Source organism: Rana temporaria, chromosome 2 (assembly GCF_905171775.1).
Source record: "Rana temporaria chromosome 2, aRanTem1.1, whole genome shotgun sequence".
Classification (NCBI taxonomy): Eukaryota; Metazoa; Chordata; class Amphibia; order Anura; family Ranidae; genus Rana; species Rana temporaria.
Window position 1 is genome coordinate 40,499,743 of NC_053490.1, and position 23,188 is coordinate 40,522,930.

General features: G+C 42.3%; 1 protein-coding gene across 5 annotated transcripts in view; it reads right to left on the reverse strand.

Moving 5' to 3' along the window:
- The window catches only part of NOX4 (NADPH oxidase 4), a 333,977-nt gene that overhangs the window by 293,017 nt on the left and 17,772 nt on the right, over positions 1-23,188 (reverse strand). For 3 of the 5 annotated variants that reach the window (XM_040340122.1, XM_040340120.1, XM_040340119.1), the window contains exon 3: positions 1,126-1,236. The exons of 1 other annotated variant lie outside the window; for it this stretch is intronic. In XM_040340122.1, coding sequence (XP_040196056.1) covers positions 1,126-1,236 — 111 coding nt within the window. The remainder of the gene's footprint in view (positions 1-1,125; positions 1,237-23,188) is intronic. One more of the 5 variants, XM_040340123.1, reaches the window with a different exon arrangement.

The window sequence follows — 23,188 nt, forward strand, 5'->3', positions numbered from 1 at the left end:
ATGGACCTTGCTTTGTGGCAAGGAACTGGAGGAGAAGGTGGACGGGATCAGGCTGCAGGGCAGGGATGCAAGGTAACAGGCAGGACAGGATCAGACTCAGGATCAGATGCACAGGGTAACCGGATCAGGTACATAGGTTGCAGGTTACAGGTTCACAGGTAGCAGGTACGGATCAGGATCAGGGAAGATACCAAGGCAAGCATGTGAATGCTTGCCGGGTATTTATACACACACCTGTAATCAGCCTCAGGTGACGCCTGATCGCAGGAGGTGATGTCTGATCCACACTGCCAGGAGACACCTGCTGGTGGACATTTGTACTGCGGCCCAAAGATCTAACAGTGCCACCAGCAGGTGAGACCTTTCATGACAGCTCTTGACTGTTAGGGCCCTTTTACACATACGGACCGTATGTCCGCATTTTCATCCATCCGTTGCGGATGAAAACGGGACATACATGGGTCCCTATGTGATTACGGGTGTCAGCAGGTGACCATCCTCTGACACCCGTAATTGTCCGCCTCCGCAAAGATCCGCATTTGCGGACAGAAGAAAATCCTATTTTTCTTCCGTCTGCCGGATCGGATGAACACGGACATACGGTCCGTGTTCATCCGATCCCCCATAGGGAAGAGCGGAGGAAAGAGAGGGCGGTCCCTGCACAGTGTTCGGGGACCGCCCTGTCAGCTGCCAGCTCAGCGGGGATTTTACGGAGGATCCCCGCTGAGCTTTTGTGGACACACGGAGCGGATCATTGATGATCCGCCCGTGTGAAAGGGCCCTTAGGAGACACCCACTGGTGGACACCAGTACTGTGATCCACACGACCGACAGCGCCACCAACGGGTGAAACCTTTCCTGACAGCCTTCCCAGAAGAGTGGAGGCTGTAATAGCTGCAAATGTGGATGGGGGTTTGGGGTAACTACCTATTAATACCCATGGTTTCAAGATTAGATGTCCAATAGGCTTATATTGGTGTGATGTTCACTGACAAACATATTCACTGTGGTATCATGGTGAATATTGACATCAATAAAGAACTGCCCACCATCATGGAAATTAAGCCCTTGTAAAAATGTTATCAATTCTTAAACTTTTAAACTATAAAATAATAATGTTCTTACCTTTCTCTTACCACGTAGTGCTGCCAGCAGCGTTCGGCACATGGGCAACAGGACTAAACTGCAGTTCAAGTTGAGGACACAGGCGGAAGCCCTGCTTATGCACAATCCTAACTGGACAAATAGAACATGCGTCAGAGCGGGATTCAAAACACCACAAAACACGTTCTGAGAAGAGCAAATCAATAGAAACTCAGATCTCTATATCCTGCAATAGATGTCAATTTTCTGTGAAATTGCTCATGCCCATGCCCCCTTCCTAGACAGCAGTCGATGAATCTAGAACTGGATGAGGTTAAGTAGCGACATGTGGCCTCTGCCAGCTTCTGAAATGTATTCTCTCTTCTCATTTTAAAAAGGGAAAATCACAGGAGGCCCAGCAGCAAATAGAAAACAAATGACTGCTTCTGCTATTCATTCCAGCTCTTCATATTACCCAGTCTCTGACAAGTTGAGCTTATTAGGTTTACACTTCTCCAGCCAAGGGGAATTTAAGAAACAATTTTTAACTTTGAAAGAATCCTAGTTTGCCCTCTGCAGAGTTTAATTATGCCTGTGAATGCACGTCCGTCAAACTGACGCACTGGAACAAGCCAAGTGACTGACCTACCGCGGAGAATGGATAAGCTATTACTAGGCTGCCACCAGGAAAAGTCAAGGTAGGGGGTCCTTGTTTTCCAGGTTATCAAAAGTGTTATTAAAAGAAAACAACTCCACTAAGTACTGCTTGCATCTAGGCGCCAAAGGCAATCGCAACGTTTTTCAGAAATGAACAATTTTTGCAAAAGGAAATGCATGATTTATGGGACATCCTTCGACTCCAACAGTTGGGCACATGTAGAAGAGTCATAGAAGATGAAACGTGGGTGGTCACACATCATCTTCTTAGATCAAAATATTACAAAATAATAATTCCAGTGCTGTATTTTTAGGCCCAATATATGTTGCATTTTGAAACAAACATTTTAATAAGACATTGCGGTAAATTTACTAAAACTGTAGCACTTTCTTTAATTTTAATAATATACCCTCTGTATATGCATTATCAATTATGAGATTGGCCTCTGCAGTGAATATGGGCAGTGGATTCGCTCTTAATCTCTCATAAGTGGTAACATCTGAAAGAAGGCAGTAGGCTTCTTTTATATAGTCATTTTTATCCTGTATTACAATGCCACCAATTTTGTCGGCAGATTTTATTATAATATTATTATTCTGGATGAGTGATTTTATTGCGATATGTTCTTTTGGGCTTAGATTATTCTTAGAGTAGTTGGGCCTACTGGATTCTGATTGACAAAGATCCTTAAGCTCTTTGAAGACCACCTGATAGAAGGTTTCTAGATATGGGCCTTTTGATTGTGTCGGATTAAAAACAGATTTTGGCCTAAAAGTAGTATGGGCAATGGATCAAGGTTATTGTGAGTACTGGGACAAAGCTATAATATCATCGTCCTCATGTTCATTCCATAGTTCGCACAGGTCCATCAGAGCCTGTTCCACAGACGTATCAAAATTAGAATTCTCACTATTTAGTAAATTATTATTAGGAGGGTCTGAATCAGAAATATAAGCTTTATTTTCTTTTATGTTGTAATGTCTCCTAAGGTTAAGTTTCGAATTAATTTATTTAGATCTTTGAACATAGTGAAAGAGTTAGGAATACTGGTGTGGGAGAAATTTAGGCCACATGCTAACAGTGACAGCTCTTGTTCTTCCAAGTGTTGGGTAGTCAAGTTGTAAATTTTTACACTTTCCGCAACTTGTCCGGACGTGGTATGCATAGACCTGTGTCCTCCCCCTCTCCTGCCTTATCTACGTGTTTTCTTTTTATTTTCATTTGGATGGGCTGGATCGGTGGAACTGGACTAAAAAAATATTATTGGAGTTCCTCCAAAGGTGATCGGTGGTGTAGTATGTGGATTGATTTGTTGGTGCTGAAGAGAATTTTCTATATTATAAATGGCACCACAGGAAGGAATGGAAGAATTAGCTGCAGTAACATTGGGTTTACAATTGAAGGCAACATTACTATCGGATTGATTACGAATGTCTCGGGCTGGAGGATTGACCATAGTGGGTATGGAAGTAATTATTGTGGATGTAGCATCCTTACTACTGGCGTATTAGGAATCTAATGTTAATAAGGGTAATAATGGTACTGCTATCTTATTAGGGGTGGGAGTGACGGTCTGTAACAACTGAGGTCTCTTAGAGGGTATAATATAATTATTTGATAAGTTCTGCGATTTTTTGATATAGTTGAAACCTGGTGGCGTCAAAGGGGGAAGAGGGAAAGACGGAATGTGTCTTTTCCAGTTGAAGACCTTTTTGTAATTATAATCGTCCAAATCTCTTTTGAATTTACCAAGTTTTATATGAATCAAATTATCTTCACTTCTCTTAGTGTTTAATTTAAATGTCTTAAAGCATTCTACAGGTAGATGATCATATGCATTACATAAATCATTAATATTGGTCCTAAGTTTATCCTGAAGGATATGGAATCTCCTATGTTATTGGGTAGTCAATACTTGGATCCACTCCTGGGTGCAGAAGTTTTTTCATTTTATGTTTATGCTTACCATGTGTGCCTCTCTCATGCTCATGGTTTTTCTATATTTTTATTTAATCTCATATAGAGGTATTTACATATTGATATATTTACATACAGTATATACACATAATAACGTTATTATTCATTATATGGTTAGTTGAACCACTAATAGAACATATTAATTCCTGGGAAAAAGTTGTTGACCATAAACTCTCAAAAATTCTTAAAAATTCTTAAGGAATTCTCACAAATTCTTTCCCATTTTATTCTTAGTATTTCCTAGTATTACTATTATTTTTTAACATATAAAAATGTTATTGAGATGTAAAAGTAAAAATACAGGGCTTATTCTTTAGTATGTATTCTACGGTATGTATGCAAGTATATGGACTTGCATATATACATACATAACACGGTAGTAATGATGGTTGTCCATTTCTCTCTTTTTTATCTCCTTTTTTATCAATCCTTTTATAATTTTCCCTTTTTCTTTCCCCCATTTTTATCATTTGAGTCATATATATATATTTCTTACACATATCAGATTTTTTATATATAGTTGATATTTGCATTAATAGTTATTTATTTGCACTTTTGTATTTTTGTCCGTTATGGCCATTTCTTGGTATTCTGAGTTGTTGCTCTCTAAGTGTATGTTATGCAAGGTTCAGTATGTTTCCTTTCTTTTTATTTTTTTAAGAAATGACCGCCCATTATCATTGCTTTCCAGCCCCATCTCATTCTACAGAGCATATATAAGTATGCCAGTCTCCTCCTTCCATTAGATCTGATGAAAATGCGGAAGCATTGAAACGCGCCATCACTACGAGCCCCTGTCTGACGTCACTTCCTGTCACTGAGAGCCGTGTGCGCCCCAGGCTGGAACGCACGCCACCGAACAGGTACTTCCGGGATTCGCTGTTCCCGCAGTGCTCTGCCTCGCTTCTTTCCTGGACAGCAACCAACAATATGTTCACCAGAGAAGCCACCATCATCAGCTGACAATCCACAGTGACTACACTTCCTTTCTTATGAGCACATTTTGTACTACTTTTTAGTGAGTAGCCATTTGGCTGTTTTAATTAATAAATAAATTCCATATTATCAGACATACTGCACTTAGTAGGCGCATTTTTTCTTTTTGTTTTTACATTTTAAAGTTTAAGGTTGAGTTCAAAAGATAGGTTTAGGGGGGCGTGGCTTGCGCATGACCATGACGGCAGCTTAAGCCGTTAGCTCTGTCAGAAGACCGGGGTAAATCTACTCAGCTAGTGGGGTACCTCAACACCGGAGCTTGCAAGCAGCTCCATACCATTGCTGAAACCTGCCTCAAGGCTGTCCCGCAAACGAAAGGAAGAAAGACTCACTAGGAAGCTCACAGACTTCTTCATTATGCCGGCCACTGAAGAGGAGAAGCAGCAAGATGACGCCGACGGCACGGCTGCTCTGGCCTCATCGTCATACACAGATCTCCCAGATGATACATCTGGTGACTGGGATGCAGACATATGACCACTACCATCCGGGGAATCCCCCCTACTTAGCCCGCTATCAAACAGCCCTGCAAAAGAGAGGATGAGGATGGATCCTGTCACACAGACCCCAGACACAGTGAGTACAAATCGCCTCACAGAACATGCGGGCCTCACCCATTGTGAGCTTTCCAACCTCTGGCTAACCAGTATTAGACAACTACTACTATGAAGGAAATGCTTCTATCCCTGCAGTCCTCACTCATGTTTAATTTGCCACCCTAATCCAAAACTTCTCATCTGAGCTGCAAGGAATGGGGGAAAGGGTACAGCACATTGAACACAGAATGGATGAAGGAAATGCTTCTATCCCTGCAGTCCTCACTCATGTTTAATTTGTACACCCTAATCCAAAACTTCTCATCTGAGCTGCAAGGAATGGAGGAAAGGGTACAGCACATTGAACACAGAATGGATGAACATACCACCACAGTGAACAGCCTTATAGATGCTTATAAGGATCAATCAGATGATAGTGACTGGATAAAGGCAAAACTTGTGGACCTCGAGGACCGCTCGAGAAGGAATAATGTTAAAATACGTGGAGTGCCCGAATCGGTCTCTCCATCCGACTTACACAAATTTATGGCAGATATGTTTGACAAACTGCTCCCGGAGGTATCGCTGATCAAACTTACCATCGCTTGTATACACCTCATACATAAACCAAAACATCTGGATGCCTCAGTCCCTAGTAATCATGATGAAGGTACATTTTTTCCCTACCAAAGAGAAGCTACTGGCAAAAGCCAGATTGGCTCAGGATCTCCCAGCACCTTATAATGGTTTACACTTATATGCAGATCTCTCCACGTACACCCTCAATTTAGGGAGACAGATAAAAACGATCACTAAGGCTCTTAACAATCATAAAATACCGTATAAAGGGCGCCGCCCGGCCACTGTGGTGATTACCAGGAATGGGATGTCCCACACAGTATCTAACCCTAATGATGGCTATTCTCCCCTCACTAATCCATAGGGACCAAATTGATTTCACTAAGGGTTGCCAGACCTCTGATGCTACCAGAAGATTGATAAACATTATTCGATAAAGGCAGGCAAAGGGTCACATGCGGCCCACGAGCTGCAGTTTGGAGACCACTGTTTTCCATACTCCATCCAAAACTAAAAATAACAGATTGGGCTGGAGTTGGACTTTAAACTTTGTAATGTAAGGTTTTAACCTAAATGGAACCAAATAAGGTTTTTAGCTAAAGCAAAACTTTTAGAAGTGTGTAGCTTTTAAATTAGATTAGACTCAGCATCAATAATGTGCTTTTTTCAATAACACTGCTAGAAAGCTTCTGCATGTAGGTTCATATATGCATTGCATTGTTTGATAAATGTTTCCCGCAGTTTGACAAACATAATAATTAATTTCCACAGGATCACATAGGGACCTCTCTCCATCTAGAGCTGCTTGATTACTTTTAGAAAATCCATAATGTCGTTAAGCAGTTCATACAAAATTGATTTGTGGTCACAGAGCTAGGATTACACATCTCTGGGGCATAGTCAACAAATTGCTGTTCCAGCAGTTATATGCAACTGTAAGTGAACATAGTAAAAAAAAAAAAGAAAAATCCATACAGAGAGCCAGAAATGTGTGTGACTGTAAACAGTAGATGTCTCTTGAGTCATAGCATCTTGGGTGGCCAAGCTCGAGACGTCCAACTGACTCTTCACTGTACCAATATGGGAATATGGGAAGTATCCATTCACAGGGAGATACTTGAATGCTGCAGCCAGAATATGCACCAGGAGCCAATAGATTACGATCCTTCCAATGCTCATAAGCATATGCCAACCACGCATACCCAAAAATAAAGAAGGCTCTCCATAGTGTGAATCAGTTAAATCATCGAAAATTTAATAAATAGTACACTTACATAGATAAATTTGAATCAAGCATACAATAAGAAAGCCATCCTTACACTTTGGGAGGAGTGACATGCTGACGTCATCATGTTGCGGTCCGTGTGAGTACGGGTGTTTGTGAGCCGATGTCCTGGCGAAAATGTTCCCCCGGGGGATTTGGACCCCCCTGTACTGCACAGGCTCACGCTTGCGCAGTACAAACCTATACCGAGCCTACCAAGCCTCCGAAAATAGCCGAACATGTAGAGCTGAGAGTCAGCTCTGCACGGCGCATGCGCAATGACTATCACACATATGCCGCATGCTCCTGATGCTAGTGCTACTCTGCAAGGGGCGGGGGTGATTTTAACAATAAAATACACCTCTTAGCGGGGCGTGTTGATGGGCGTAAAACCCGCACCATGTGACTTAAATGTGCAAATCCGCCCATCAACACGCCCCGCTAAAACGTGTACTTTATTGTTAAAATAATCACCCCCCCTCATTGCAGAGTAGCACTATCATCGGGAGCATGTGGACATATGCCATAGTCATTGCGCATGTGCGGTATAGTGTTCGACTATTTTCGGAAACTAGGCACGGCGCCTGCGCTGTACAAGGCGGAACTTATTTGGCAGAACACCGGCCATCTTTCTTATTTTATGCTTGATTAAAATTTATCTATGTAAGTGTACTCTTTTATTAAGTTTTCGATGATTTAACTGATTCACACTATGGAGAGCCTTCTTTATTTTTGGGTATCCGTGGTTGGCATATGCTTACGAGCATCGGAAGGATCATGATCTATTGGCTCCTGGTGCATATTCTGGCTGCAGCATTCAAGTATCTCCCTGTGAATGGATACTTCCCATATTCCCAGGATAAAGGCCCTGGCTCGGTTGATAGCCGTAAGTGAATTACGCTTGCCCTCTGGTAAGCACACCCTGTGCGGTGGAGGTGCACACTTTTGTTGTGGTGTTATTTTGTGATATTTTCACTGATTTTCAACTATCAAGTTTATGTCACTTTTTGGATTGACTGATATTTCAACTATCAAACTATTCTCACTGTTCTCACTATTCTCAATGTTATACTGTATATTGGACTGATATATTCAATATTCTCATATTATTTTGAGTTTTTTCATGTATACATCACTTAGCACAGCTCCTTTTTTATTATTTACTATTTTGAGTGTGTATTCTACCTAGAGTTTGCAGCTTAAAGGGTTTGTAAAGGATTTTTTTTTTTTTTAATCTTAATAGCTTCCTTTACCTTAATGCAGTGCTGTTTTCATGTCCTCATTGTTCGTTTTTGCTCTCAAGTTGCTGTAATTCTTCTCTGATCTCCACACTTCCTGGTTGTCTGTTTCCTGATAACCACAGTACTGGGAGCTTTCTCTCTGTGGTCACTAATAAAGGAGGTGTGATTACTGTGTGTCTAAAACCGCACAGCACCAATCAGTTTCGTTTTCCAAACCATCACTGCCCTGTATTGGCTCTGTATGCTCTGTACAGCAGAGAAGCAGGAAACATGCAAAAACGAAAATAGAAACTACAGGTACATTATATGATTGATTTTTACCTATTTTTAATTGTTTTTAAAAGGAATCAGTTAACTATTATGCCTCTATACCCTGTAAACAGTCATTTCAGCTAAAAAAATGTTTTTATTTACAACTCCTTTAAAGCGGTAGTTCACCCTCTCTGGCTTGATTTTACCATCGAGACAGGCATTGTAGCGCGAGATACAGTATGCCTGTCCCGATTTTTTTAATCCCGGACTCACCTTGTAATCGGACATCGTAGATTTCGGCTCCCGCGGGGAATGGGCGTGCCTATAGAGAGGGAGGATGATTGACGGCCGGCCCTGGCACGTCACTCTCCCCGAAGACAGCCGGAGTAGGTCTCGGCTCTTCACGGCGCCTGCGCACAGGCTATGCGCAGGCGTCGTGAAGAGCCAAGCCTATTTCGGCTATTTCCGGAGAAGCGTGACGCGCCAGAGCCGGCCGTCAATCATCCTCCGTCTCCATAGGCACGCCCATTCCCCGGTATCTTCGATCTACGCGTACAAGGTGAGTACGGGGGTAAAAAATTCGGGACAGGCATACTGTAGCTCGCGCTACAATGCCTGTCTCGATGGTAAAAGAAAAAAAAAATATTTTTTTCGTTGATAGGGTGAACCCCCGCTTTAAATTCACTATTGAGTAGCGAGGTTTTTTTTTTATATAACTTTACAAAGAATACCCAATGAGCAAGGAATATTTAAAAAAAAAAAAACTATTTTAGCTTGCACGGGACTGGAAGATGGAAGTCAGCAGAGTTTCCCCTCATTTACTTACAAAGTGCACAGTCTACTTGCCTTAAGTAAATCAACCCCATTGTATCCATGCATGCTATATCACTCGTGGAGCAGTGCCCAGACAGCCACTGTGTATAGCGCATTCCAACACAGAACTCGGTAGAGTACATCATGGATTTATTTAATTCTGTAGTAAACTGGATTCATGAGTGTGTTACTAGCCACTGTTTTGGAAACGGTGTAATATTATTTTGTTTTAACTACTTGCCCTATAAATATTGTCCTAAATTTATGAAGAAATAATTTTTTTATTGGATATGTTTTATAGCAGAAAGTAAAAAATATTGGCCCAGATTCACGTACGAGAGCGCATCTTTGTGTGGGCGTAATGTATCCTATTTACGTTACGCCTCCGCAACTTTGACAGGAAAGTGCAGTATTCTCAAAGCAAAGTTGCGGCGGCGTAGCGTAAATAGGCCGGCTTAAGCCCGCCTTATTCAAATGTGGAAGATGTGGGCATGTATTATGTAAATGTATTGTGACCCCGCGTAAATGACGCTTTCTCCGAACGGCGCATGCGCCGTCCGTGAAAGTATCCCAGTGCGCATGCTCCAAATTAACCCGCAAAAAGCCAATGCTTTCGACGTGAACGTAAATGACGCCCAGCCCTATTCGTGAACGACTTACGCAAACAACGTAAAACGTTAGTGTAAACACAACATCTCCCCATTCTGCCTAGTGACACTGTCACTGATCGTGTTCCCTGTCATCGGGAACAGCGATCAGTGACATGTCACAGCAAGCCACGCCCCCTACAGTAAGAATCGCTCCCTAGGCAACACTTAACCCCTACAGTGCCACCTAGTGGTTAACCCCTTCACTGCCAGTGTCATTTTCACAGTAATCAGTGCATTTTTATAGCACTGGTCGCTGTAAAAATTACAATGGTCTCAAAAATGTGTCAAAAGTGTTTGATGTTTCATAATGTCGCAGTTACAATAAAAAATCACTGATCGCCACCATTACTAGTAAAAAAAATATTCATACAAATGCCATAAAACTATCCCCTATTTTGTAAACACTATAACTTTTGCGCAAACCGATCAATAAACACTTATTTTACCAAAAATATGTAGAAGAATACATATCGGCCTAAACTGAGGAAAAAAATGTTTTTTTATATATTTTTGGGTGATATTTATTATAGCAAAAAGTAAAAAATATTGAATTGTTTTCAAAATTGTCGCTCAATTTTTGTTTATAGCGCAAAAAAATAAAAACCGTAGAGGTGATCAAATGCCACCAAAAGAAAGCTCTATTTGTGGGAAAAAAGGACGTCAATTTTGTTTTCGAGCCACGTCGCACGACCGTGCAATTGTCAGTTAAAGCGACACAGTGCCGAATCGCAAAAAGTGGCCTGTTCTTTGACCAGTGAAAAGGTCCGGGGCTGAAGTGGTTAAACTGGAATTTTATTCTGCTGAGATACCTTCTAAGACTTTGTACAGCTGAAGAGATGAAGAAGGTGATCCTTTTCTGAGGCTGGGTTCACATTATTGTTTCCCCGTATCCAATTCGCACTAGCAGGAGATTTTGACCTGCTCTCTATGGAGCCGGGTTCACACATCTCTGCTGCGGCTCCGGTGCAAATTTGCACAGGAGCTCTGTGTGTCTTTTGGTCCGTTTCAAGTACAAAATTTGGGCTAAAATTGGACCTGAAACGGTGAACGGGGACGCACCAGACCCCTGTGAGCCGCATGCAAAGATAGTGGGCTAGATTCAGATAGGTTAGCGGATCTTTAGATCCGCGTAACCCATCTGATTTACGATCCGCCGGCGCAAGTTTTTGAGGCAAGTGCTTTATTCAGAAAGCACTTGCCTCTAAAGTTGCGCCGGCGGATCGTAAATCCCCCGGCGGAATTCAAATTCCGCGGCTAGGGGGTGTGTAATATTTAAATCAGGCGCGTCCCCGCGCCGAACGAACTGCGCATGCGCGTCCGTAAACTTTCCCAGCGTGCATTGCTCCAAATGACGTCGCAAGGTCGTCATTGGTTTCGACGTGAGCGTAACTTACGTCCAGCATTTTTCTGAATCGACTTACGCAAACGACGTAAAATTTCAAAACTCGGCGCGGGAACGACGGCCATACTTAAAGCGGTAGTTCCCCCTCAAAAAAATTGTTACCCTTAGATTGATGCTCATTAATGTCTAGGGGAATCGGCTAGTTGTTTTAAAATCGAAGCTGTACTTACCGTTGTAGAGAGCGATCTTCTCCGCCGCTTCCGGGTATGGGTCTTCGGGTCTGGGCGTTCCTTCTTGATTGACAGGCTTCCGACGGTCGCATCTATCGTGTCACGATTTTCCGAAAGTAGCCGAACGTCGGTGCGCAGGCGCCGTATAGAGCCGTGCCGGCGTTCGGCTTCTTTCGGCTACTCGTGACGCGATGGATGCGACCATCGGAAGACTGTCAATCAAAATAGGAACGCCCAGTCCCGAAGACCATACCCGGAAGCGGCGGAGAAGATCGCTCTCTACAACGGTAAGTACAGCTTCGATTTTAAAACAACTAGACGATTCCCCTAGACAAAATGAGCATCAATCTAAGGGTAACAATTTTTTTGAGGGGGAACTACCGCTTTAACATAGAATACGCCGCATATAGCAGGGGTAACTATCCGCCGGAAAAAGCCGAACGCAAATGACGTAAAAAAAAAGTGCCGGGCGTTTGTTTCTGAATCGGCGGAAATCCTCATTTGCATATTCGTCGCCTGAAAAAAACGAAACGCCACCTAGCGGCGGGCCTGGAATTGCAGCCTAAGATTCAACGGTGTAAGTCACTTACACCTGTCGGATCTTAGGGAGATCTATGCGGAACCTGATTCTATGAATCAGGCGCATAGATACGACCGACAGAACTCAGATATACGACGGCGTATCACGAGATACGCCGTCGTATCTCTATCTGAATCTGGCCCAGTGTGAACCCAGAGTTCGAAAAACACTGAGATTGCTCAAATGAAGGAAATCCATACACCACCACTAGAGAAAGAAAAACATTAGCTACTTCAGAATAGAGAAAAGTACGAGTCTGTAATAGAGTAGATAGATTATAAATCTTTGCCACGTGGACAGTTTTCTTGAATAGGATTCTTTTTATTTATTTTTATTTTTTTATGAAAAAAATTGGAGTTACACTTCAACCCAATGGAAATTAAGGTAAATAAAATAGACGGAAACGTGTCTCCCTCGGAGTAGAGTTTTTTGAAGAAGATTAATCACCATGACATAAAACTCTTCTTGTGCTACTGCTATATGACAGACTCACACCCAGGGGAGCAGAAGACAGCACAGGAGAGGGAAGGGGGTAGACGCATGTTAGAAGAAGGACAACTACTATAGGATTTTTAAAGGGACCTCTAGTCTAAGAAAAAACTATTTGAGAAGCTGTTAAAAAACAATCCGTAAAACGGATTATTGCCCTGTACACGCGATCGGTTCGCCTGATGAAAACGGACCCCGATTGATATTTTCATCAGATATCCGATGAAGCTGACTTTCATCAGTCTTGCCTACACACCATCGGTTAAAAATCCGATCGTGTCCAACGCGGTGACGTAAAACACAACGACGTGCTGAGAAAAATGAAGTTGCTTCCGAGCATGCGTCGACTTGATTCTGAGAATGCGTGGATTTTTGACCGATGGATTTCCCCACAGACGATCGTTTTTTGCTTTTTTTAACCAAAAGAAAAATTTAAAACAGGTTCTATTTTTTTTCACCGATGGGGAAAAAAAAAAACGATGGGGCCCACACACGATCGGTTCGTCCGATGAAAACGGTCTATTGGTCTGTTTTCATCAGACGAACCGATCATGTGTACAGGGCATAAGAGTATCATGAAACAGACCCTGCAACCAACTTAAAGGAGTTGTAACGTCTTGAGGTTTCATTCTATGCAGTAACGTGAAAAACCTTCTGTGGTGCAGCTACCCCAGAGCCCCCCCCTACTTACCTGAACCTGATCATTCCAGTAATGAGAACGAGCCCAGCAGCTCCAGCCGCTGTCTCGGGTCCTAACACCCTAAAGACATGCTGGTAGGTTAATCAGATCCTGTCTAAAAAAAAAAAATGGCCCTAGTATATGTATGAATGTGTGTTAGGGACCTTAGGTTAAGCTCTGTGAGTGTAGGGACTGTTGTGATATGTACAATGTATATGTGAAGCGCTGCATAAATTGACATATTTAAGTACCTGAAATAAATAAATAAAATAAATAAATAATTGGATAGATTGATAGCAGCAGGAGTCATTGGCTCGGGGGGTGAGGCCGAGTCCTGCTGTCTGTGTCAATGGACGCAGCAGCAGGACTCTGGAGTGTGCCTGCACGGGAGCCCCCATGGCATGTGGCTCTCCGTTGGGGCACTTGATGCGGAGGGAGAGCAAGGATCAGGGCTGCTCTGTGCAAAACCCTTGAACGTCCAAAACGTATAACATGTTTGTTTTTAAAAACAAAACAAAAACAAAAAACAAAAAAAAAACCTTTACAATCACTTTTTAACCACTAGCTGATGGCCGTACGACTTTGTACGGCCTCAGCGCGGCTCCCAAACTCTAACAGGCCGTCTTTTTATGGCCTGTTATACGACAACATTTAAAAGTCCAAGTCCTCGCTGTACTGATATTTTTATTGAGGGTTCATTGTCATCTGTGCATTTTTAAAGGGCGTATTGATGACAATGGCAGTAGTGCTGCCTCTCTTGTCACTTCCCGCTGTAGCGTGGCCAAGCTCCTCTGTTCCTTCTGTCAGTCCGGCCGGGTACCACGCGGTACAGGAGATTCAGTTTCCTGTTCCCGGCCGGACTGACAGGAAGTGCCCACTGAGTGGCTTTCAGTCCGGCTGGGAACAGGAAACTGAATCTCCTGCTGCACGGTACGGTCATTAGGGAGGGGTGGGAGTAAAAGGAACATGGGGGGAGTAGTAAGAAGAACATAGGGGGAGGAGTAAGAAGAACATGGGGGCAGTAAGAAGAACATAGGGAGGGGGGAGGAGTAAGAAGAACACAGGGAGAGGGGGGTTGAGGAGATGAGGAGAACACAGGGAGGGGGAGGTGAGGAGAAGGGGAGATGAGGAGAACACAGGGAAGGGGGTTGAGAAGAGACCAGTAGGGGAGGGTGGGGGAGAGGAAAGACCACTAAGGGGCAGGGCAGAGCTCTAAGGGATGGAAGAGAGAGCTCTATAGGACAGCCTGGACAGGGGTCAGGGCAGGACAGGGAGCTCTTTCACACTACACTACGCGCACACACAGAATGCATCAGTAAAGTGACAAGATTAGTCATAATCTTGTTATCGGGATCCCCCTCTCAGTAGTCGCTGACAGCAACCAGCCAACCACGTGATCTCTGCTGCCAGCAAAATACAAAAGCTCCTCGGAGTCGGCAGTCATCATGAAGCGGAATTATGCTTCAGGAAGCCAGAAAAGAAAGAAGAGAAAGGAAGAGGAGGATAAGAGAAAACAAGATGGTGGTAAGTGATAAATTACACTGGATAAAATAGCTCTACTTGTCTTGTACAAATGGTGTAATTTTGCTTAAACTGTATCGCCTTGCTGTGGTTTCTGTAGGCTTTGCGTGTGTGCGGGGGTTGGGGGGCCTCCATGTCCATTTTGCTTGGGGCCCCCAAATTCCTTCAAACGGCCCTGCTCCTCAGCACAGAGAATGAGTACAGTAGTTCACCATGGAGCACTTATTCCTCAGTGGGGATGAGTAGACTCCAAACAGAGCGAGCTCTACTTTTACCCACATCCTCCACCAATTGTGAGACACGGCTTCAAAAGCAGAGTTTTGATAGCCTTGGTCCACTCCAAAATGTCAGTCTTCGCTCCTGACCACTTTTTATCTCTCCACAGAGCTACTTGACAAAAGTTTTACCCACACAGGGGTGATTTCAGCATCACACAGATTCAAATGATATTCAGCCACCTGGCTTTGTGGTCTGCTTAGATCCAGCTTCAGCAAACTGAAAGTGCTGAAGTAGGCTGCCTTGGCCTGGCAAGAGTATCTATCTGTAAGACCAGATGGGTCTGTCTACCTATGAAAGCACCTTCAACAACTAGGGCAGAAAGCAGCGTTCATACACATGAGGGGGGCCCACGCCCACAGATTATTAAGCTGTGCCATATTAAGACCTCACAGTAACAAACAGTGGTCCAGGATTCTGGGAGTCTGAGAGTCTGGGAGTCTGAATGTGGCACAGCTTAACTTGAAAAGGGGCAAACACCCCTCCCCATCCCTGGCACCATGGAACCAATCAGGTAAATTGTCACTTAATTGCAATTAATCATGGGTACATTAATGGAGGTCCACATCAGGCTGGGATCATTCTTTAAAGCATAAAAATGTATCTTATAGTACACTCTATATGTAATGCTGTACATTCTCTATCACCTAACTTCCTATTCGTTCCCTAAATCCCAATTCCACATTGCCCCATTTTGTAAACCAAGATTGTGCATTCCCTATTCCGCAGTACCTCATTCCATATACCATGCTTGTGCATTGCACACTGCCTCATTCAAAATACCTTGCTTTACATTCCCTTATCAACACCCCCTCATTCCATATACCATGCCTGTGTGTTCCCTTTTCCACACCAACTCATTTCAAATACCATGCTCTCGTGTTTCCTATTCTGCATTGCCTCATTTCATATACCATGCTATACGCTCCCTATTCCACACCCCCTCGTTCCATGCTTGTGCATTTCCTATTCGACACTGACCTTATTCCATATTCCCATGCTCCCTATTCCACACCCCCTCATTCCACGCTTGTGCATTTCCTATTCGACACTGACCTTATTCCATATACCACGTGTGTGCTCCCTATTCCACATCACATCATTCTGAATATAATGCTTGTGTGTTGCCTATTCTACACCGCCTCATTTGATATACCATGTTTATGTGTTTCCCTATTCTATACCGCCATATTTTATATACCATGCTTGTATGTTCCCTATTCCACATCAGCTCATTCTGAATATAATGTTTGTACATTACCTATTCCACACAGCCTCATTCCATATACCATGGTTGTGTGTTCTCTATTCCACACCACTCATTCTGTACAACAGGGTTTGACAAATTTGCTTGGAATCTAGGAGCCAGCTAAAAAAGTTAGGAGCCAGAAAATGCACCCCGTCCCGACGAGCTTGCGCGCAGAAGTGAACACATATGTGAGTAGCGCCCGCATATGTAAACGGTGTTGAAACCACACATGAAAGCTATCGCCGCGATTGGTAGAGCGAGAGCAATAATTCTAGCCCTAGACCTCCTCTCTAACTCAAAACATGCAACCTGTAGATTTTTTTAAACGTCGCCTATGAAGATTTTAAAGGGTAAAAGTTTGTCGGCATTCCATGAGTGGACGCAATTTTGGAGCGTGACATGTTGGGTATGAATTTACTCGGCGTAACATTATCTTTCATAATATTAAAAAAAATGGGGATAACTTTACTGTTGTCTTATTTTTTAATTAAAAAAAGTGTAATTTTTTCCCCAAAAAGTGCGCTTGTAAGACCGCTGGGCAAATACGGCGTTACAGAAAGTATTGCAACGATCTCCATTTTATTCTCTAGGGTGTTAGGATAAAAAATATATATAATGTTTGGGGGTTCTAATTAGAGGGAAGAAGATGGCAGTGAAAAATAGTGAAAAATGACATTAGAATTGCTGTTTAACTTGTAATGCTTAACTTGTAATACCAATGGCCACCACCAGATGGCGCCAGCTCACACATCTGGTGGTAATAACTTGTAATACCAACGGCTCACCACCAGATGGCGCCACCTTCCAAGCCAAGTCGCCAGGACACCATTTCTAGTCGCCATGGCGACCTGGCGTCCGGGATTTGTCGAACCCTGCTGTACAACATGCTTATGCATTTCCTATTCCACATCACCTCATTCCATATATTATGCCATATGTTCCCTATCCCACACAACCTCGTTTTGAATATGATAGTGTGTTCCCTATTCCACACTGCCTCATTCTATATACCAGGATTGAGTGTTTCCCTATTCCACATTGTCTCCTTACATATACCATGCTGTACAATTAATGTTCTACAGCACTTCATTCCATTTTTCATTCTTGTGCATTTCCTATTTCGCATTGCTCCATTTTACGTATATACCATGCTGTACATTCCCTATTCCACATTACCTCATTCTATACACCATGTTGTACGTGTTATATTCCACACTGTCTCATTCTGTCCATGTGCTGTACATTCTTTATTCTGCACCAACATTGCAGGCGCAGCATGTATGTGTATTTCTAGATGTGCTAAAACTGGGGTGCAAGATGTTTGGACAGAGGAACAAGTTCTAGTTCCTGCCATAGGCATCATTAGTGGAAATGCTTCAGCAGTCCCACTATTGTTATTAGTTTTTTTATTTATCTTTAATTTAAATTTTATTCTGTAAATTTTTTGGCTCTGTGTAACTTCTGCATACTTTCAGCTATTAAAACCATTCAACTTTTCAAATGTTCAGTTTTTTTAGCTAATGATGGAACTTCTTAAATTTTTTTGTACTATTTATACTTTTTAAAATATTAAAGCGGTGGTTCCCCCTAAAACTAATTTCTAACAATAGATTCCTAAGACCCGTTACACTGCGGGTAGGCTGGCTTTTTTTTTTTTTTTTTCGTACATACCGAGATCTCCCCGTCTCGTCCCTAGGCGGTGGGCGGAACTAGTTGATTGACGTTCCTCGGAGGGGCGCGTACGTGACGTCACGACTTTCCGAAAGAAGCCGAACGTCGCTGCGCATGCGCCGTATAGAGTCGGCTCTATACGGCGCATGCGCAGCGACGTTCGGCTTCTTTCGGAAAGTCGTGACGTCACGTACGCGCCCCTCCGAGGAACGTCAATCAACTAGGAACGCCCACCGACAAGGAACGAGACGGGGAGATATCGGTATGTACTAAAAAAAAAAAAAAAAAAAGCCAGCCTACCCGCAGTGTAACGGGTCTTAGGAATCTATTGTTAGCAATGTGTTTTAGGGGGAACCACCCCTTTAAGCTTTTTATCACTTTTTTTTTTTATTGAAGTGAATGAGAGCATGCTTCAAATCCTTAAAATCTTCTTCCGCTCCAAAAAGTTTCAGCTCCTTCATACTTTTACCTACAGACGCCAAACAAATGCTAAAATGTTCACAAAATATTCAGCTATCCGGATATATCTTTTCAGTTTGATATCTTTTACCGTTTTTGTGAAAAAGCTGTTTAAGTTTAGTGATCATTTTAGGAAATGTTATCAATTAAACAGAATGGGCCAGATCCACGAAGCAGTTACGCTGGCGTATATATTGATACGCCAGCGTAACTGCTAGGTTGCTCCGGCGTATCTTTGTTTTGTATCCACAAAACAAGATACGCCTGAAGCTGGGCTAGATCCGACTGGAGTACGTCTTAGTACGCCGTCGGATCTAAGGTGCATATTTACGCTGGCCGCTAGGTGGCGCGTCGAGTATGCAAATTAGCTAGATACGCCAATCCACAAGCATACGTCCGGCCGGCACATTTTTTTACGTCGTTTCCGTAAGGCTTTTTTCGGCGTAACGTTACCCCTGCTATATAAGTATGGACGTCGGGCCAGCGTCAAATTTTCCGTCGTGTATGTAGTTTGCATAAAACGTTTGCGAATAGGGCTTTGCGTAGAATGACGTTCATGTCGAAAGCATTGGCTTGTTGCGGGTTAATTTGGAGCATGCGCACTGGGATACCCCCACGGACGGCGCATGCGCCGTTCAGAAAAAACGTAATTTACGTCAGGTCAAGACGTATTAACATAAAACACACCCCCATCTCATCCATTTGAATTGTGCGTCCTTACGCCGACACAGTTACACTACGCCGCCGTAACTTACCGCGCAAATTCTTTCAGGATATGGAAAATACGCTGAAAGTTACGGCGGCGTAGTGTATCTGAGATACGCTACGCCGGAGGGAAAAATGCGGAGGTACGTGGATCTGGCCCAATGTGTAGTGGGCTTATTCTTTGCAAACTTTTAAAGCCAACAATTCAGTTTAGTGTCAGCTTTCCTACTTTTCCAACTATTCTCACTTCTTCTACTTTTTCTTACGGATTTAAGCTATTCATCCAGTTAGCTTTAGCAATTCAGCTATTCAGCATTCCCACGCGTTTTCTGCAGGAAATGCATTTTCTAGTTTACCATAAAATACATGCCCCTGTATAAACTCTTGTATTCACTAGCACTGTGCTTTTTATTTTTCATCTGTTACAACAAATATTACATTGAAATTGAAAGATGGCATTCGGCTACCCTGTCAAAATAATGTTTCATGCTACAGCGCTATTTTATTTTTGGGATTAATGTATGACTAATCTTGACCAGATGTAGTGACACTTTCATAAGGAATATGGCAGTCATAATTCAGTCAGATGTCAAACCCCTTATGTTGAACATTATTTGGTACACCATGAAGTTTAAAGATTTCATTTTATTTGAACACAGAAATTTCACAACCAGATCTGAAATGTATTTTTGTTCTTAAGCATAAAAATTACATAAACTAGGGTTTTCTGTTTTAATGAATAGCTAACCCCTACTGTATGTTTGATTGGTAGAGTTATCTCATTCATATTCATACCCCAGCATAAGGCACCGAAGGTGTCTTCATTCTTAGAACTACTAGTCAACTGGCTCCCCGCCATTAGCGTCTCTCCACCATGGCTAACAAAGGGTTCTGTTTGAGTGAAGGTACTGGTTAGTTGGCCAAAAAAAAACATGCCCCTGCCTCACCTAGAACCTTCCGAGCGCTCACATCCATACAGAATGACAGGTAGGTATTTTATTGATCTAATTATCGTTTTTAGGCGGAACAGGAAATAGGTGGACCGAAAGTCAGTTCTTAAGGTTTAGAGCAATAGAATGGATTGAGGGTTTTCACTTCTAATGTATGGTTACTGCAGTGAAATATATGCACTGTACATGCTGATGCACAGTTCACAGTTTAGCATTTACTTGTGCAATTTGCTGGCCCTGAAACATTATGTGATCAAAAATGTAAATGTTGATCATTCCCACTCCAAAACATCTTAAAAGTGTAAATCCAGACAACTACCCCCCCCCCCCACAAATAATTTTATTGGGGCAATAAAAGATGGAAGAGAGGGAGGCTCAGAGGGCTATAACCAGGGGTCAAGTCCTGGGGAAAAAAGTGTGGGAACTCCCACCCAATATCCACTCCCCCATCAAAAAAAAAAAAAAAAAGATACGCTCATATGCATAATTACTAAACCATATTTTTTTTTTAAGCAAGTTCTATCTAAATCCCACGGTTATTGCGGCAGACCTCCGCAATATCTCTTGGGAACAATGACAAAAGCTCCCAGGAGACATTGCGGCATCGAGGAAGTGATAGAATACCTGCACACTACCCGATAAATCCATATACAGGACGCGGCCAGTAACAAAGGATTACTAAGGTTCGCCTGCCCCTGACAGTGACTCGAGCTGGGCATCGCTACTTAGTGAAGGATTGGCTCGGGCGGCTCGGCTGCTCTACTCCTTCAAAGGGAACTGAGTTCCTGCTGTGAAAAAAGTGCAGGAACTCCGTTCCCACGCGTTCCCGCAGGACTTGAGCCCTGGCTATAACGTGCAACATAAGAGGTAAACATAACACGTGCATGGCAAGCGTTCCCATAACAAATATTCGGTGCAAAACCAACCGAACCTGCTGCGGAGATATGTGAACCGGCTCCGCATCCAATTCGCAATGGTGTGAACCCAGCCTGACTCTTTAAATAACTTAAATAAAAAAAATGTTCTTCCTGTTCATCCCACAGGAAGTGATGAGGACACTGCATTCCCAGCAAGACTGATTCCGCGTACACACAAATTCCAACCGTGTGTAGGCCCCATCTTTTTTTTTATGTCGGAATTTCCAACAGCAAAACTTCGAGAGCTGGTTCTCAAATTTTACGACAGGAAAAGTTTTTGTCGGAAATTCCGATCGTCTGTATGCAATTTGTTCCAATACACACAAAGGGAATAAACATGTGTATAGCAAAACATGTGTTACTGCAATACTTTTCTGTGAGAAATACTTGATTTTCTGGAAAGATTACTGGGGTGCCAACAATTTTGGCCTTGTCTGTAAGTAAACTCAAGAGCAAAAATGTAATATATTGCAGATTACCAGCCCTTACATGTGGTAGCTACATTTGTTTTCTTTTTTTTGCAAGCTAATTAATTTTTTTTTAGTAAGTTTTAAAAAATACCTGAGTTTAAAGAAATACTTGATTTTCTGGAACAATTTCTGGGGTGCCAACAATTTCGGCCATGACTGTATGCTTTGAATTTTCTCTCTTGGATGCCCCCTCACACATTAATCACTAGCACAGAGAACTAAAAACCCTACCTAATTGCTTCTTTATACGCCAAAATCCATGGTCACATTACATTTTTGTCCTGAGTCTTCTCTCTCCTTCTGTGCACTGGAGGTTTGGTCCTTAATTGGGTGTCCACATCACCGTCTGCATAATGTGGACACTATTAGAGAGGCATTGGATGCTGATCACAGGTCATCAAAATATTACATTTACTTGAGCCCTATTGGCCTGTTTTTGGCAGCTCATGAGTAAGCTATACAGCAGCGGGAGGTCCTCTTAGAATCCAGAAGAGAGAGCCTGCAGTCAGGGCCGTCTTTACCACAGGGCAAACGGGGAAGCTGCCCAGGGCCCTGTCACTGTTGGGGGCCCAAAGCAACCCCCCTTTTTTTTTTTTAGGGGTCCGGATGGCAACCCCCCTTTTTTTATATATTTTTAAATTAAAAAAAATATATTTTTTTAATATATTTTTATTTTTTATTAAAGGGACAATTTTTTTTAATATATTTTTATTTTATTTTTTATTAAAGGGACAATTTTTTTTTTTAGAGGTCTGGGGGTCCTCCCCAGGGGCCCGTATTTCCCCAGGGCCCCGGATGACAACCCCCCTTTTTTTCATTAAAAAAAGCTTTTTTTATATATTTCTTATTTCTTTTATTTTATATATATTATATAATATAAATGTTGTTATTATTATTATTATTATTATTATTATTAAAGGACCCAGAGGTCCCAAGGGCCCCGGATGGCAACCCCCCTTTTTTTTTTATAAAAAACATTTTTTTTATATTATTTTACTTCTTTTTTTTCCTTTTTATTTATTTATATATATATATATATATATATATATATATATATATATATATATATATATATTATTAAAGGGCTCAGAGGTCCCCAGGGCCCCATGTGGCAAACACCCTTTTTTATTTTTTTTATAAATGTTTATTTTTTTATTTTTTTTTATATATATTTTTTTTTTTTTATTAAAGGGCCCAGAGGTCCCCAGGGCCCTGGATGGCAACCCCCCCCCCCCTTTTTTTTATAAATATTTATTTTTTATATATTTTTTTTATTTTTTATTAAAGGGCCCAGAGGTCCCGGATGGCAACCCCCCTTTTTTTTGTAATTTATTTTTATAAAAAAAAATTATTAAAGGGCCCAGAGGTCCCCAGGGCCCCAGATGGCAACCCCCTTTTTAAAATATATTTTTTATATATATTTTTTATTTCTTTTTATTAAAGGGCCCAGAGGTCCCCAGGGCCCCGGATGGCTACACCCCTTTTTTTATATATATTTTTCTTTATTTCATTTTTTTGTAAAGGGCCCCCGCTTCTAAATTTGCGTTAGCCCCCCCCCCCTGCTTCTCAATTTCAGGCGGCAGCACCCCCCCATTCCGGTT